The sequence below is a fragment of the Symsagittifera roscoffensis genome, chromosome 4, assembly GCF_963678635.1.
Source record: "Symsagittifera roscoffensis chromosome 4, txSymRosc1.1, whole genome shotgun sequence".
NCBI lineage: Eukaryota > Metazoa > Xenacoelomorpha > Acoela > Convolutidae > Symsagittifera > Symsagittifera roscoffensis.
Genome location: NC_087065.1, coordinates 60,007,240 through 60,022,494, shown reverse-complemented (window position 1 = coordinate 60,022,494; position 15,255 = coordinate 60,007,240). Strand labels below are relative to the sequence as shown.

General features: G+C 35.6%; 1 protein-coding gene across 1 annotated transcript in view; it reads right to left on the bottom strand.

Moving 5' to 3' along the window:
* The window catches only part of LOC134844964 (piezo-type mechanosensitive ion channel component 1-like), a 133,655-nt gene that overhangs the window by 507 nt on the left and 117,893 nt on the right, over positions 1-15,255 (bottom strand). Inside the window, exons 49-60 of the mRNA XM_063861791.1 lie at positions 14,855-15,002; positions 14,074-14,288; positions 13,663-13,821; positions 12,331-12,507; positions 10,734-10,890; positions 10,242-10,331; positions 9,475-9,647; positions 8,781-8,912; positions 6,127-6,200; positions 5,398-5,430; positions 1,070-1,090; positions 158-443 (exon numbers count right to left, since the gene is read on the bottom strand). Coding sequence (XP_063717861.1) covers positions 158-443; positions 1,070-1,090; positions 5,398-5,430; positions 6,127-6,200; positions 8,781-8,912; positions 9,475-9,647; positions 10,242-10,331; positions 10,734-10,890; positions 12,331-12,507; positions 13,663-13,821; positions 14,074-14,288; positions 14,855-15,002 — 1,665 coding nt within the window. The remainder of the gene's footprint in view (positions 1-157; positions 444-1,069; positions 1,091-5,397; positions 5,431-6,126; positions 6,201-8,780; positions 8,913-9,474; positions 9,648-10,241; positions 10,332-10,733; positions 10,891-12,330; positions 12,508-13,662; positions 13,822-14,073; positions 14,289-14,854; positions 15,003-15,255) is intronic.

The window sequence follows — 15,255 nt, the reverse complement described above, 5'->3', positions numbered from 1 at the left end:
AAAAATCTAAAAACGGAATGTAAAAAAGCACAAAAGCCCATAAAATATTTGAACGCTTTTTAAGACTACAAAGCGTTAAATCACAAATTTGAGATGAATTCTCGCTAAAAATATCAATTGTTTTCAGCCTTTATCGAACTTTAGAAAAAGTACGAACCCGTAGCCGGCGAGGAAAGACACCGACTGGGGGAAGACCCTCTCGTTGAACGTGATCACAGTCAGATCGCCTTTTTCTCGGAACCCACTTCTACTACTACTATCCCCCTCACCCTCATCCCCCGTCTCTTTCAGTCCAGTGACCTCCTTGAGAACCCACCACTCCATCCCCATCTCCCTGCCCAAATTACTGCCCCCCAATTGGGGGGAGTCAGTCTGAATTGACATGAGGTCAACGGAGACAGTCACATACTTTCCTCTGGGCTGTGTACCCGTCACATCTTCGCCTGAAAACATCACTTTATCATGAACAAACTCCTGTGTAAAAAAGCTCCTACATTTGCAATGTGAACAAAATGTGTCGTTTCCATATTAAATCATAATGGTTTCAATAGTAGGACAATTCCAACAACGCGAAGTTGCATTCTACAAACGAAAGTGCAAAACAAATCAATCATTCGCAATTCAAATTGTGCTGATTTGAGAATTGCATCAAACAGAATACTCGCAGAGATCAATTTAGACCTCCAGTGCAATTTTGCAATTTAAGTTTTTTCTAGATTTTTTTTGGATGTTCTTAAAAGGATTCTTAATTTTTTAAAAGAGATTAAAGTCGTTATTTGACTCAATACCTTCTGGAAAAAAAAATACGTGGAGAAGGCTTAAAAACTGGTCGTTTAATCGTTCGAATACTTTGCTAAAGGATTGGATACTCGATACTAGGTACCGTATGGAGCTCAGAATACTTTGTTATTTTTGAAAACAACTTTTATAAAAAACAATACTTAAATGTGCTATAAAAATGATTCCAGCTGATGCGAGAAGCAATGCAAGCCATAACGAAAACGAAAAAGAACTATTTTATCATTTAAGGTGACAAGAGTGACTCATTGCATACAGTCCAATGTCTCACCGGATGAGTTTTTAGGTAGACCTACAAACATGGCAAATATAAGTCACTGGTTGGCAAATCTGCAAACATTCACCAAGTTTGAACTTGAAACAATTAATAAAGGTCGAGTTGCGGTTTTGTTCTCTAGCTTTCTTTTCAAGATCATGCGATTGTTTCAGTTGATTTGTGAGGAAATCCTGCTAGATATAAGAGTTCGATTCATTAGAATTATGAAGGGAGGGGGCTGAATGTTGATGAAGCTTTTTAAGTTTTTCATTTGATTTTAAATCCATCATTCCATATTTGGCGCTCAACATTAACTCTGACAGAGAAGAAAAGCTCCAAAAATGCTAAAAAACACTTAATTGATTAACTTAAAAATAATTTGATCTTTCTGAGATGGTGTTAGAGATCGATCTTGGCTAATCACAATGGCTGTTTGGTAATGTAAATAAACGGTAACATCTCAAGAAATTGTTTAACTTTTCTAGATGCATTTTATGGTGTGATGGAGGCTAAATTTGTAATATCAAATTTTAGCTTAACTTGATTAGTTAAAGCTATAAACAGGGAAAATTGTTTAAATAAATGTTTTTTTATTCCGTTTTATGGCTTTTTTCTTGCGTTTTTTTTTGTTTTACCTGTACTCGCGTCCAGAGACTTCGGCCGGAGACAATTCAGCCAATAATAGTGACCGCCGCAGTCGCTCCAACGTGTTACTAGCTTGCCAACCGAGGGTTGGACTCTTCATGAGATTTAGAGCCGGTTATCTCAAACCGAAAAATAACTCCAATTCCTATTTTTCTTTCGAAACTAGCGTTCTGAAAAACTGGCTGAATTGTCTCCGGCTGAATTGTCTGTATAATTTTGGCTAAATTGTTTGAATTTCAAATTGACTGAATTGTCTTGGGCCGAATTGTCTGAGCGCCACCTATACTACGACATGTTTTAGTTTTGATGCTACATTGATTTCAACAAAAGTTTCGCTTTTTGGTTTTCTCTACTAATTTTCCCCCCTCAAAGTGAACTTCAGCGATACCACCGTTCAATATATTTTGTAGATATCTATTGTTTTAACTTGTTTCAAGTTTTTGTTTGTTGAAAAACTTAGAAAAAAAAGTTTTTTTTTTTGTTTTAATTACAAAAAGTAAAGGAAATTGGTGTTAGGGTGTTTTTTACTCAAAAATAAGACATCACTAAGGATTGGCGCTGTAATTGAGTCTTTCAAAACTTGGATTAGAATTAAAAAATTGACTCCAGTTTTTCTTTTGCTTTTTAGAGCAAACAGTGGTAAAGATTGAAACTTCAGATCATACGAAAGTGTTTCATAATCTGATTTCACATTTTTCTCCCATTTGAACCGCTTGGATATTTTCAACCAGGTGCTGACAAACGGCGCGCAGACATTTTAACTTGGCTCACTGAAAAGATTTGATTAGAACAATGAATGTTGATGATCGAACAGCCATTTTAATTTTCATCAGTTTTTAATGAAATTTTAAGCTGCATTTAGAAATTTTAAACCTAAATTTTAAACGTCGGTCTTAGCGAAAACGTGCGTTTTTTGCCTGAAACTTTTGTAGTAGCCGCTTTTGGAATTCAGAACTTGTTTGTTTCACAAGTAGTCTCCATTGGAGACAAACCTATCAAAACAATCGCAGGTAAAGGTACTTTTGAGATTTTCAAACAGTTTTTTGTAGATTGACGTTTTTTTGGCTTAAAAATGAGGCCTGCAGACAGCTGATAACATTAGGATCAGAGCAAAAAAAATGTTTGAGGTTTGATTTTATAATTTAGGGCAAACAGAGGACTAATTTGATTCAAAGGACTAAAAGTAATCAACGCAAGTAAACATAAAAAAAAAACACTCATTTTGTTGAAAAAATCGCAACTTTCAAATTTCAAAGAAAATAATAGATGTCATTTAAACTCTTTAAATTTCTAAACCAATTTATGAATGGCGCTTTTCTGATAACATAAATCCAACTAGAGAAAACTGGATCAATAGGTAAAGTTTTTATTCCGCTGGAAATCTAAAAATTAAAATCCATTTTTGAAACTACAAATGGTTCGTTTTTTCGCGTCATTTTTACGTTCCTATTTGGAGAGTGTTTTTTACATCTTTTCCAGACAGGTGAACTTCAATTGAATTCAAAAAAGTGCATATATAGCCAAAAGCATTCATAAATGCATCAATATGTATGAATGCACATCTGTAGTTATTAGAGACTTTTATGCACATTTTAAGACTTGTTAAAAATAACAAAAAAAAACAAAAAAAATCAGCAGGACCTGTATAAGAGTCTTCACTAGGTTCTTTACTCTTAAAAACAATTTTTGAATCTGGTGATTTTTTTCGAGCTGGTCAGGTTGAAATTCATCTGTTATAAGGATTTTCGAACTTAGTACCCTAAAAAATTTATTATGCCGTTTAATCAAATTGATTAAACTATTATAATTTCTTTCTCAAAAGTGAACAAAAAACAAAGAAGGGCAAAGCTTTACATGCTATTGAAAAATCAAACTGCCAAGAGCGACTCTTTGGGAAATTAAAATTAATTTTTTTATTATATTAATGCTATAATGATTCCTCTAATGAACTAAGTTTGGCGTCTCAACTAACCTAATCAATTTTAGTTCTGTTCTATCCTAAGCATATAAAAAACAGTTTTGAAAGTAAAAGTTATTCTTCCGATCATTTGCAAAATGGGGAGGAACTTCGTTTTCGCGTGTTCTTTAACTTTTTCTTTTTTTTTGTTTTCCACGCAAAATCAGCTACCATAAATAATCATCAGAGAGAATTGAGTGATATATCATATTAAAACCCTTACAATCGTGATTCGAACGACATTTAAAAACTTCAAACTAATAGCGAATAAGGGAATAAAGCGAGCGAGCAGGCTTACAATAGCTTATTTTTATGGCTTAAAAGCTTACAATTGCTTAACTCAAAATGCGAAAACTTAGTTTTATTCGCGTAGCGACGTTTTTGATTATTTGAGAGCTTCTTATTTTTGTAATTTTTCTAGTCAATTTTACTATGACTGTCAAATATGATTAAAGTCTTGTTTTTCTTTCGGCTCTTTTTGTCACACCACGCGGAAAAACGACCCTAATTTGTTGAAATAAACTGTTTTGTAGTATTTTTAAGACTATAGTAGCCGGAACATTCTGTGATGCTTGTGCAGTAAACGGCTATCTTTGTTGTTCCGACCATTGAAAACGGGGAGAAAACTTGTATTCGGGTGTTTTATTTTTTTTTTGCTTTTCGTTTTACAAATAACGAAAAGCAGGTACCACAAATAATCATCAGACTGGAATGAGTGATATGTCATATCAAAACCCTTTCAGTCGTGATGCGAACGACATTAAAAATTTCCACACTTTTTTCACAATGTGGAGAAAAACCAGTCTTTTAAAATTTTTGATTTTTGGTCTAATTTCGAGCTAATAAGGTGAAGGTATATTCTTACAATAGCCTTCAAGCTTTATATTAGCCCTGAAAACTTAGTTTTATTCAACTAAAAGTAGTTTCTGGAGTTTCTTAGCGTAATTTTGGGAATAACAAAACATGGAAATTCAAAAACTTCAAAAAACGAAAAAAAAATTGTTTTTTTTTCGGTCAATTTTCTTCAAAAATTGTTTTCTAATTGACCTATTTTACTATTACTCTCAATGATGCCTAAATTTTTTTTTTCGTCCGGATTTTTTTTATAACAACATGCAGAAAAAAACGGCACCAATTTGTAAAAAAAAAAACTTTTTTTTGTATTTCCTTTCAGACTGTGGTCGGAACATTCTGTGCTACTTGCACAGTAACCGGCGATCCTTGTTATTAATACATACCCACTAGGGTCCGTAACACTGAAAATCCTGGTCCAAAAGGTCAGCAGAAGTATCGAAACATCAAGTTTCAAACTTTTTGCAGACAGCTTCGAGGAATTTAGACTATTATAATACTCGTAGTTCTTGAATATTTACGTATACTCCATTTTTTAGTTTAACCATGCGAAGATGAAGATGCGCTACAATTGATATTTCGCTAATTTAGTAGTGGTAATAATGGGATAACCTTTTCATTACTAAGCATTTAAGACATTATCCCAGTTCTAATAACTAAGCTTTGATTACCATTAAATAAACAATTATACTAACTCGTGCCACGTCACAGGCAACGACTATTAAATTCTACTTTTTTCATGGAATTGATTTTCAAACAAGTTATTTTTTTAGTGATCGCGCAATGATGGTATTCATCGAAGTAGCAGGGCTATGAAACAAAGGGGGGTAGTACAAGGGGACAGCTGCGGGATATGATATTTATGAACGTGGGCGTGGTTACTTCTTACCTGGTGCAACTAATCCCGAGGAATTTGTGTCGGCTGCAAAAAGGTGATTGTGATATTTTACTCTAACTTATTAGTGAAAAATCACTGAAATGATTCGGTGATGAAAATGCGTAGAATTAAAATGTAGGTTAATGAATGTTGATGAGCGGAGAGCCATTTTTAAATTTGCCATTTACCATTATCACTTTTATTTGTAACATTTTTGGAAGCTAAACTCTGTTGAATTTTCACCATCGTGATCATTAATTGACATCTAAAAAATTTTGATAAAAAAGTCCATCGAACAAAAACAACTAGTTATTAGAAAACTGAACATTTGTTACAATGAGATCAACAAAATGCAAAATAAACTGACACATTTCAGTGATGGTCAATGGCGTGTGCAGGAAGTTTTGACAGGGTGCGAGAAATGTAACGGTGCATTTTTTTTTTACAATTTATGTTGTGTTGACCTTTCTTCATAGTTTTTCTTTTTCAGCTCTGCCAAAATTTTCAGTCACCCCATTTTGCAACCATTTTCTGACTTTTTGGCAAAATGGTTATTTGTACACTTTTAGGATGGTGGTAGGTAGCCAAAAAATTTAGCGCATAATACTTTCAAAATTTAAGAACTTTGATGCAAAAGGCGCCAAATAGTATCGCAGAGAGACGCGAAGGCAACCATAATTGAGCAAAGGAGTAGATGGTCTACTCATATGGAAGTGACTGTTTTATGCACAACTGACTCACCTAGGTGTGAGATCGCAACTGATGGACCGGCTGAAGGTACTTGGATGTACTTCGGAAACAGGTTGTGAATTATTCTGAAACAAAACAAAAACATTCGGATGCACACTTATAATCAGGGACGGATTTAGGGGGCGCGACAGGCGGACACTCCATCCCCCCTCAGGGTTTCGACCCCCTCTCCAACCAAAGGCTCCACCCATAAGTATTATTTTATGAATCACATTATCGGCTGAGCAACCCTAAATTTTTCTAAAAACGCTTTTGGCGCCAATATATACTTATTTCGAAGGGGAGCGCGCGTCGAAAAAACGCAATTTTTGGTCAACATTTTCCAAAAATTTCTTAAAAACGCCTTTTTTGACCTTTTTTCAAAATTTGCCTGCGGCGCAAAACTTTTCTCAATACAGTTTTTGTTCTCTTCTGGGAGCGCTCGGAAAAAATTTGGTCAAACTTAAAAAAAAGTCAACACAAATTTAGAAAAATTTTTGAAACCCCCCCTCCTTCGAGAAAATCCTTGATCCGCCCCTGTTTATATTGCCCATGTTATAAAACAAAATCATATCTTTACCAAATTTAGATGCAATTTTCTGTTTAGCCTTTATTTGATCATTTGAATTGCATTAAATTTATCCGCTTTATTAAAGCCTTTTCACTGCTCCAGGTAATTGTCCTGACTTTCGAAGAAAGTGACGAATGACTTGTGCTCAAGGTGATTTATTCTCCGAAACATTTTTGATTAAAGCCATGAGTTCAAAATAATTTTTTTTTCAAGTAAGACTTCGTTAAATTTATGTTTATTTTAAAGAGTTTTCTATTAACAGATGAGTAGTTTAAAGGACGAAATATTGCGGAATATCAAACTATCAAACGAAATATCAAACTATTTCAAATTAACACATGCGAGCTAAATAACCTATTACTGTTTTAATGAACAATTTTCGTTCCGAATTTAGAAAAAAATGACAAAATATTTGTGCTCGGGGTGGTTTTTTCTTCCAGACCAATTTCTATTTTACTTTTTAACTAGCTTTTTTTAACGGTTTTTTCATGGAAAGTACTGATGTCCTGAACTTAAGGGAAAATCAGATATTTTACTTGTGATCAGGGGAGGATCTAAGTTTTTTCCGAAGACGGGCTTTTCAAAAACTGTCTAAATTTTTGTCGACCTTTGTTTTTAATTAGGTCGACCAAATTGATTCTTAGAGCATACACTGAATACTATAAAAACACTAATTGACAAAAAATTTTGCCTTTTCTGGGCTTTTTTTGGAGTTTTTTTTGCGCTCTCGCTTTCAAAGTAAATATATTGGCACCACAGTCAAAAAAGCCAAAAATGGATGTCAAAAAATTATACCAAAGAAGGTAGAATACCTGAGGAAAAGAGGATATTCACATTATCAGGTTCAAAATTTTCCAAGGTTACCAGAATTCTGTTTAACATAGCGAGCGGGGGATAAAATGAAGAAGAAAAAGAACACCAAAAATCAAAACTTTGCATGTTTTTCAATCATTTTATCAATTTTTGACAAAAAAAACTTTCCCTTTGACTTTAAACGGCAGTCGGAACATTCAGCGCTTCTCACAGATAAAGTTCTTCGACCTTTTTTCCTTAGCATTGCGTGCGATGGTAAATCTTTCAAAAAAAATGTAATTTTTATGTTTTTTTAGCGAAAAATGCTTCAGACAAGTTGAAGGGCAGAAAAAAAATAAAAATTTTAGTTGAAACAAAAAAATGATTACTCTTTGATTTCGGGTGATTTCAGTAATTTATAGAAAATTGACTTTTTGCCGTTTTGTTGCTGGCGTGGGTATTTTTCAGCTTCGCCGCTGTGTATACTTTTTGCGTTTTTGACAAGCAAGAGGCGGAGTAGACATTTTAATCCAAAGACGAAGCTTCGCATCGCAAGCACTAGCGAGAGCACGACAAAAAGCAGCTCTATAACGACAAAAAGTAGCTCTATAAAGTGCAACAAGTAAAAATGCAAATACGCATCCGTTCAAAATTATTAAGAATTCGGCTAGATTTTGAATTCAATCAGCGACCAACTGCGACCTAAAATTATCAGTGTCTCGTACTAACTACGCACGCTTAATACATCACAAACACTAGTCACAAATAAAGCAGAGAACAGATGCTATGAAACTTCCAATGCTAGATCGTGATTATAGCAATAGTGCCACCAAATAAGTGAACACTTTCCACTTTCAATGAACACTTTTATTAGCGAGTTAGGCTAGAAAAAAAATGTTCGTACTAATAAACAACGCTAATTGCGAGTGTAATAATCAAGTTTGAATTGGAAAGCAAAATACTCAAACGTTTCTGCTCGATCGAAATTTTTCATAGTGATCCGAATCACAAATGAGAGGGATACAAGTTTGTTTTATCATTTATCCTAAATGGGCATGTCTTTGCGACTTGCACTTGAGTTGAAATAAAACACTCCCGAATCCAAAGTTCATCTGCAACCTTCGAAAGAATCAAACTCTAAATTTTTGTTCAAAATCGATGCTTGAATTTCTCATGCGTTCTGTACCCATTCTGTAAACACCAAAATTGCCTTTGTGGCGAATGAGAATTCAGTTGTTTAAGTGCCCGCTAAAACGTGTCCGGTTAAAAGATACTTTAGCGGTATTAAAGAGATGAAACTAACACTGGTCGCTTTGGTCCTTTGGTTTCTCCTGTCAGTAGATTGGCCAACTCCACTCTGATTGAAGTGTTCAGTTTGATGTAGTTGAATCCACTCGAAGCCTCACTTGCTTTCGTCGCACCCACTTGCGTCCTTCTAGAACATTCCAAGGAAAACTATTTTGCATGTTTTTGGAAGAATGCTTCTGGAACAAATATGAGCATTAGGGACTATTCGATTCGGACATAGTCGTGCGTGTAGATCTACTGCAAAGAAGAAACAACTTGTGTATGGTTCTTTTGTAATATTCTACATAAGTTGCATGATGACTGCGCGAATTTGACGGATTAGATCTATTTTCTAGTTGTCTCAATGAACTCCATGCTCCGATAAATGTTTCGCCATGTATCACACTGAAAGATTTCGAATACGCCAGCTGCTTGGCTCTGTTCTACAGACTTTTTGTTACTATATGGATTCCAGCGAGAAACGATCTAAGATTGCACTGGAACCCAACAACATTGATCATTATCGGTTTCCCAAGTGCCTGTGGCTTTCCACTGCCTATTAACCAATCTATTATTATGCCGGGTCTTCTTACTACGGCTCCCTTCTAGTTCGGTGATAATTACCAGGCATTAACTTAACTGAAGCCAAATCAGATAGGTCTGCCTTGACATTATGTTTCTTAATTGACATGACCCCTAGTTTCACATACCTGACGAAGTTCCAGTCGAATCGCATCTGGACATCCTTGTCGGCGTTCCTCAGAGTCTTGACCAGTTCCTCTCTACTAGGAGGAGATGCTCCCCACAACTGGATTGAATTTCCGTTCAGGTTCACCTCCACCAGATCCTCTGGTTCGTACTTTTTGATGAAAGAGCGCGCTTTCTGCATGAAAACACAGCAAGCATGCAGTGTCAATAAACGCAGGCAATTTTAGGAATGATCAAATGAATCCATTTTGAGGAAACTGGATTAATAGTGTAAATTTCTCCTCCCCCTCAGCGATTCGACCAACTCGCCAACCTAACCCTTTTCGCATTGTTGCATGACATCCATTTTCGGCAGACCAGCCTTAAAATTTTCTTAGGCGCCTTTGGCGCCGATGTATTATAATTTTGAAGGGGAGCGCACGCCGAGAGAAACCCATTTTTTTTGGTAAACATTTTCCGTTAAGTGCCTAAAAACGCCTTTTTTGGACTGTACTTTTCAAAATGTTGGTCAACAAAGGTCGACAAAATGCTCGATTTTTCTTCTAAAAACCGCCCCCTCCCCCTCGAGGAAATCCTAGATCCGCCCCTGAACATGACCTATAAAACTGTCTTCTCTGTGTTGATTGACACTTAAACACAATTTTGTTTCTCCACACAGCTTGCTGCTATTTTCCATTTATCAGAATCATATCAGTTTCACGTTCCAAAAAAGTAATACTCCAGTTTGAGATATTGGTTCCTTGATTTCATAGCTTGTTTCGCTACTAACCGGTTCCGACTGGTACTCCCGTTGTAGGTCCTCGTATTCCTTGGTACTGTACTGGACTAAGTTCTGCTGAGTAGAAGCGATGAAGATGGGCTGAAGAAAAAAGAGTTTCTATGATCGAAAAAATCATGACTTTCAACTATTCAGAACTCAGAATCTGGATTATGCACATCGAAGCGAAAATTGTATGTATTTAAATTTGTCTGCATTTTTTAAATGCTTGTTTTGCTCCGGGCCATTGAATTAATTATTCACTGTTCTAGATCATATGAACGGCTGGTCAGTTATTAGGGATAGTTATTCAAAATTTAATCTGGTATCGGATTTTGAGTGGTGGGTCAAACAAAGGTCAAAATAGGTTCTTTATAAGTTTTAAGAGCCCGGATTTTTTTAACATTTAAGAAAACCCCTTTAAGCTACTTTTAAGAAAATACAATATCTGCGCCTGGCAAGCCATGCCAATTGGTGCTTTTAAGTTGAATGATGATAGTATACCTGGAATGCGCCGATTGTGATTTCGACAGTGGCTTCTACAGGGGGGTTTTTCTCGGAGGCAGTGTACACCAGGGACATGAAGAGTAGGGGGAACCAGATGGTGAGCACGAGAGTGGTCAACAGGAACCCACCCACTCCATACTTGATGATGATGGATCTGCATTTTAGTATATCAATTGCTACTGCTGTTACTAATCATTTTGACATAATACTCTTAATAGGAGGATGAGACTTGTGTCTCATTGAAATGATACTTCCGTTCTGTTTAAAAGTTTTTAATGCGAGCCAACACTTAAAGACAACAATTTAAGATAAGTTCTATGGAACCATTAAATATAATGACGAAATTATTAAATATAATACAAGGATAGCCGGTTACTAGGCAAGTACACAGATTGTTTCGACCTTAGCCTTAAAAAAAACGAAAAACGTTTTTTTTTCGAATTAGCGTCGTTTTTTCTGCGTCGTGAGTTTTAGGGCTTACGCCTAATTTAGGGCTTATGCCTAATTTATATAAATAAAACAGATAAATTAGGCATCATTAAGCTAGCCTGCTTGCTTGCTTTATCAGCTCGAATTAGGACATAGTGTCAATTTTTCTCGACACAGGGAACATTGTCAAGAAATTTTAATTTCAATCGAATCACGATTGAATGGGTTTTAATATGATATATCACTCAACCCAGTCCGATGATTGTTTGTGGTACCTGATTTTGCGTGGAAAACAAAAAGAAAAAATACAAGGATAGCCGGTTACAGTTTTTTTTTCTTCAATTTAGTGTAGTATTTTCTGCGTGGTGTGATAAAAGGATCGGACAAAAACTATAATTTTGGCATATCTGACAGTCAGAGTAATATAGGCATATTGACATCAATTTTTGTAGAAAATGACTCGAAAAAAACTCAAAATTGAAAAAAATTTAATTTTTTTTTTCAAATTTTTCTGCAGAAAAATTTTGATTTTTTTGAAGTTTTTGGTTCTCAAAAAAAATCTAAGAACTCCAAACACTAACTTTACTTGCCTAAAACTAAGTTTTTGGAGCTTATGCCTAATTTAAGGCTTACGTATAATTTATATAAATAAAATAGATAAATTAGGAATAATTAAGCTGTTGTAAGCCTGCTCACTTGCTTTATTCGCTCGAATTAGGACGAAAATCAAAAGTTTCAAACCAATTTTTCTCGATACTGGGAACATTTTCTGGAAATTTTAATTTCAATCGAATCACGATTGAATGGGTTTTAATATGATATATCACTCAACCCAGTCCGATGATTGTTTGTGGTACCTGATTTTGCGTGGAAAACAAAAGCAAAAAGAAAAAAGAAAAAACTAAAACACACCCGAATACAAAGTTCCTCCCCAATGATTGAAACAATTATTTATTTTCTATCCAGAGCGAGCATTATAATTATTTTTTTCATATCAATGGAAGGAGCCAGTAGAATTGTATAATTCTAGATAAATATTCTACAATTCCATAATTCGATTAAAAAAAGCAATCGAAAATACTTTTACACCGGATAATGCTAGAATAGAGGCTAAAGTGTGCTAAAGTGTTTGAAAAAGTATGGTTTCTGAAGGAATGAAGAGTACCTCTTGGCTCCTCGTTTGTAGGGGAAGTCCTGGGAGAACTTGCGATTGCACTTGATGGAGAAGACAGAGGCGTAGATGTCCTCGAGACGCACCCAGTGGAACAGCATGAGGGAGGAGTCAGTCCACATCCAGTCCATAAGAGCACGCAGCTCCAGAATAAAAGGCAGAGATCGGAAGCTATAACACAAAACCAAAACCTCATATTTGAGTAGTTTAGCTAATCCATGGGCTACTGATTATGTGTTTTAGGTTTTTACTGTCTTAAACTACATAAACTGAAGAAAAGTGGAATTGGATTTCACTATAATTGGACTTGAGTTTTTGAGAGAACACTTGGCTGCTGTTTTTGCGTCAATGTTTGGAACAATTAAATGCCGCTATATCTGCAGATGTTGTCAAGATTGACAATATTGAAGATGTAAATATTTCCAGTCTAAAAGTTAGGGGTTTTCGCCTGCGTTCGCTTTGTACTTGTTTTCTGTAAAAAAAAACGTGTCTAGAAGTTTTTTGTATGATTTTTTTTTTTATAACAGATGACTCAAAGTGGTGGCAACAAACTGATGTACACGTTTAAAAGAGTTGATTTCTAGCCATTGATTTCTAGCCATCATTAAGAACTTAAATTTGTTGTGATGAAACCACCAGCGGATTAAGGGGGGAGGGGGGCTTGGACGCCTCTTCTCCCTCAGGGATTCGACCCCCTGCCGACCCAACGGGTTCTCCCTTTTTACTATTTTGAAAAATTTATTTTTGGCTGACTGACCCTAAAACTTTTCTAAAGGCGGCTTGGGCGCGCCGAAAAAAAGCGACTTTTTGGTCAAAATTTTCCAAAAAGTGCCTAATAACGCCTTTTTTCAAAAAATCGTCGCGGCGCAGAAAATTTGGTCAAAATAGGGTCTTTATAATGATTTGGTAGAGCTCAGAAAATCATATTGGTCGACCTAAAAAAGATCGATAAAATTTTTGAAAATTTTTTGAAACTCGCCTCTCCACCCCTCGAGAAAATCCTAGATCCGGCCCTTGATGAAACCATACAAAAGGCTTGTATACAATATTTTTTTTTTAATGTGCGCGGAATTTGCAGTTTTCTGAAGCATCGCTAGTTTTTCAATGATACGTCCAAGAGCGCAGAAACTTCTGATTCTAAAAAACACAAATGATTGCTTAGTGAATAGCGTAAAGTGATTGGAAGATAATTTGTTTTACAGATTTTGGCTAAAAAATTATCATAAACTCATGAATCATACCGGAGTCTTTCAATATGTTTGTTAGTTGTTCCTTTTTTATTTAACCTGATAATCTAACTATGCAATGTAGTAAAAAAAAGCGTACATCTTGAAGAAGACAAGGTTGATGATGGAGTATCTCTTGGCGAGAAAGTTTCCCAGGATTCGGGTGGGGTATCCACACCTGATCTGGACAGCCGCCAGCCCGAAGTAAATACTCCGGAAAAAGTACCACATCTGCACCGGCAAGTTAGAAGTGAATTTCCTAAACAGAAATAAAAGTAAGAAATATAGACAACAGACATTTGTAAAATATATAACGAGCTCAAGCAAATAAGAAAAACTTTTGATTTTCTTATATTTGTATTTTTGAAAAACAAATCATATCATATTCATGCTTCAGTTTCAAGAAACATCTATAGTTAACACTTAAGTTCAATCTTAAATGAACTATCATTGGAAATGTGAACTTAAAGTGAAAACCTAGACCAGATGCGAAAAACGAAAGACGGCTTACTTTTTGGTTGTTTTAGGAATGATGAAGAACATCCAGGTATTGATGGCGATGACCTGGACTATCTGGAACACAAACTTGCCCAGCACAAACTTCCTTAAGTAGATGGCTCTGTCTATGAGGGTGAGGAGGAACTGGACTAGCAGCATCGCTAGAAACATACTCGGGATCCGGTCTTCTTCCAGGTACTTGGTTACGTTTTGGTTCGTTCCAATATCCTGAAACGGCAGCAGAACTTCTCAAGAATGTTGTATATAATATAAATTGACCAGTTTCCCAATTTTTTTTTGAAAAGAACATTTTTTCTCTGTATTTCGAAAGATGAGGACATTTCAATTCAAATTAAGTAGTTTTAGTTCATTCTTTTATTTTTCTTACAGTTTACCATTTGAAAACGAAAGGTCAGTAGATCGGATTTGGAACAAAGAGCGATTGAAACAATTTGCTTCGCTTTTCTTGTCGCTTTTATTTAAAAGATTTCAGATGGACCAAAAATGCTGATGAAAAAATGCGACTTCTTTGTACCATGACAGACGTTTTGTTTCTTTTCTTTTTTCTCCTACCATTCCAAATTTCTACTTATATAGTAATTTAGCAGGCTGCTATAGATTGATGCGTGATACTCTATTAATTGTGATACTCTATTAATTGTGACACGTGATACTCTGCGTGATCAGAATTATTAATTCGCTCGGCAAGTTTTTTCTTGATGTTGTAAGAACTCCTTATGTTGTTTGCGTATGTGTGTGTATGTGTATACACTAGTTTACAGTAAAGTACTCACACTGAATGCCCACCAGTTGAAGATGAGGATGAGGTAAGTGATGAAGTCGAAGAAGAACATGAGGGCATAGACGTCTATGGAGGCAGACATGGAGGGGTCTATCAAGTGGGTGTAGAACTTGTACACAGGACGGAACACATCTTCCAACCTAGATTATAACCACACTCTCTATTACTAGTTATCTCTATTGCTATAAGTTATCATGAAAACAAGAAGCCGATTAACTAGGATCAATCATCATCGGCGGAAGAGGAAACAAACCAACGGCGGAGCTGTTCTGCTCTCAACGGCCAGTCTCATTTGTGATTTGTGCCCTTGATTAAAATCTGCATGCTTTTTTTTTGCTATTTTTTCTTTGCTTCATTCTCTAGCAACGATTGCGTATCATGTGTATTAGGAAA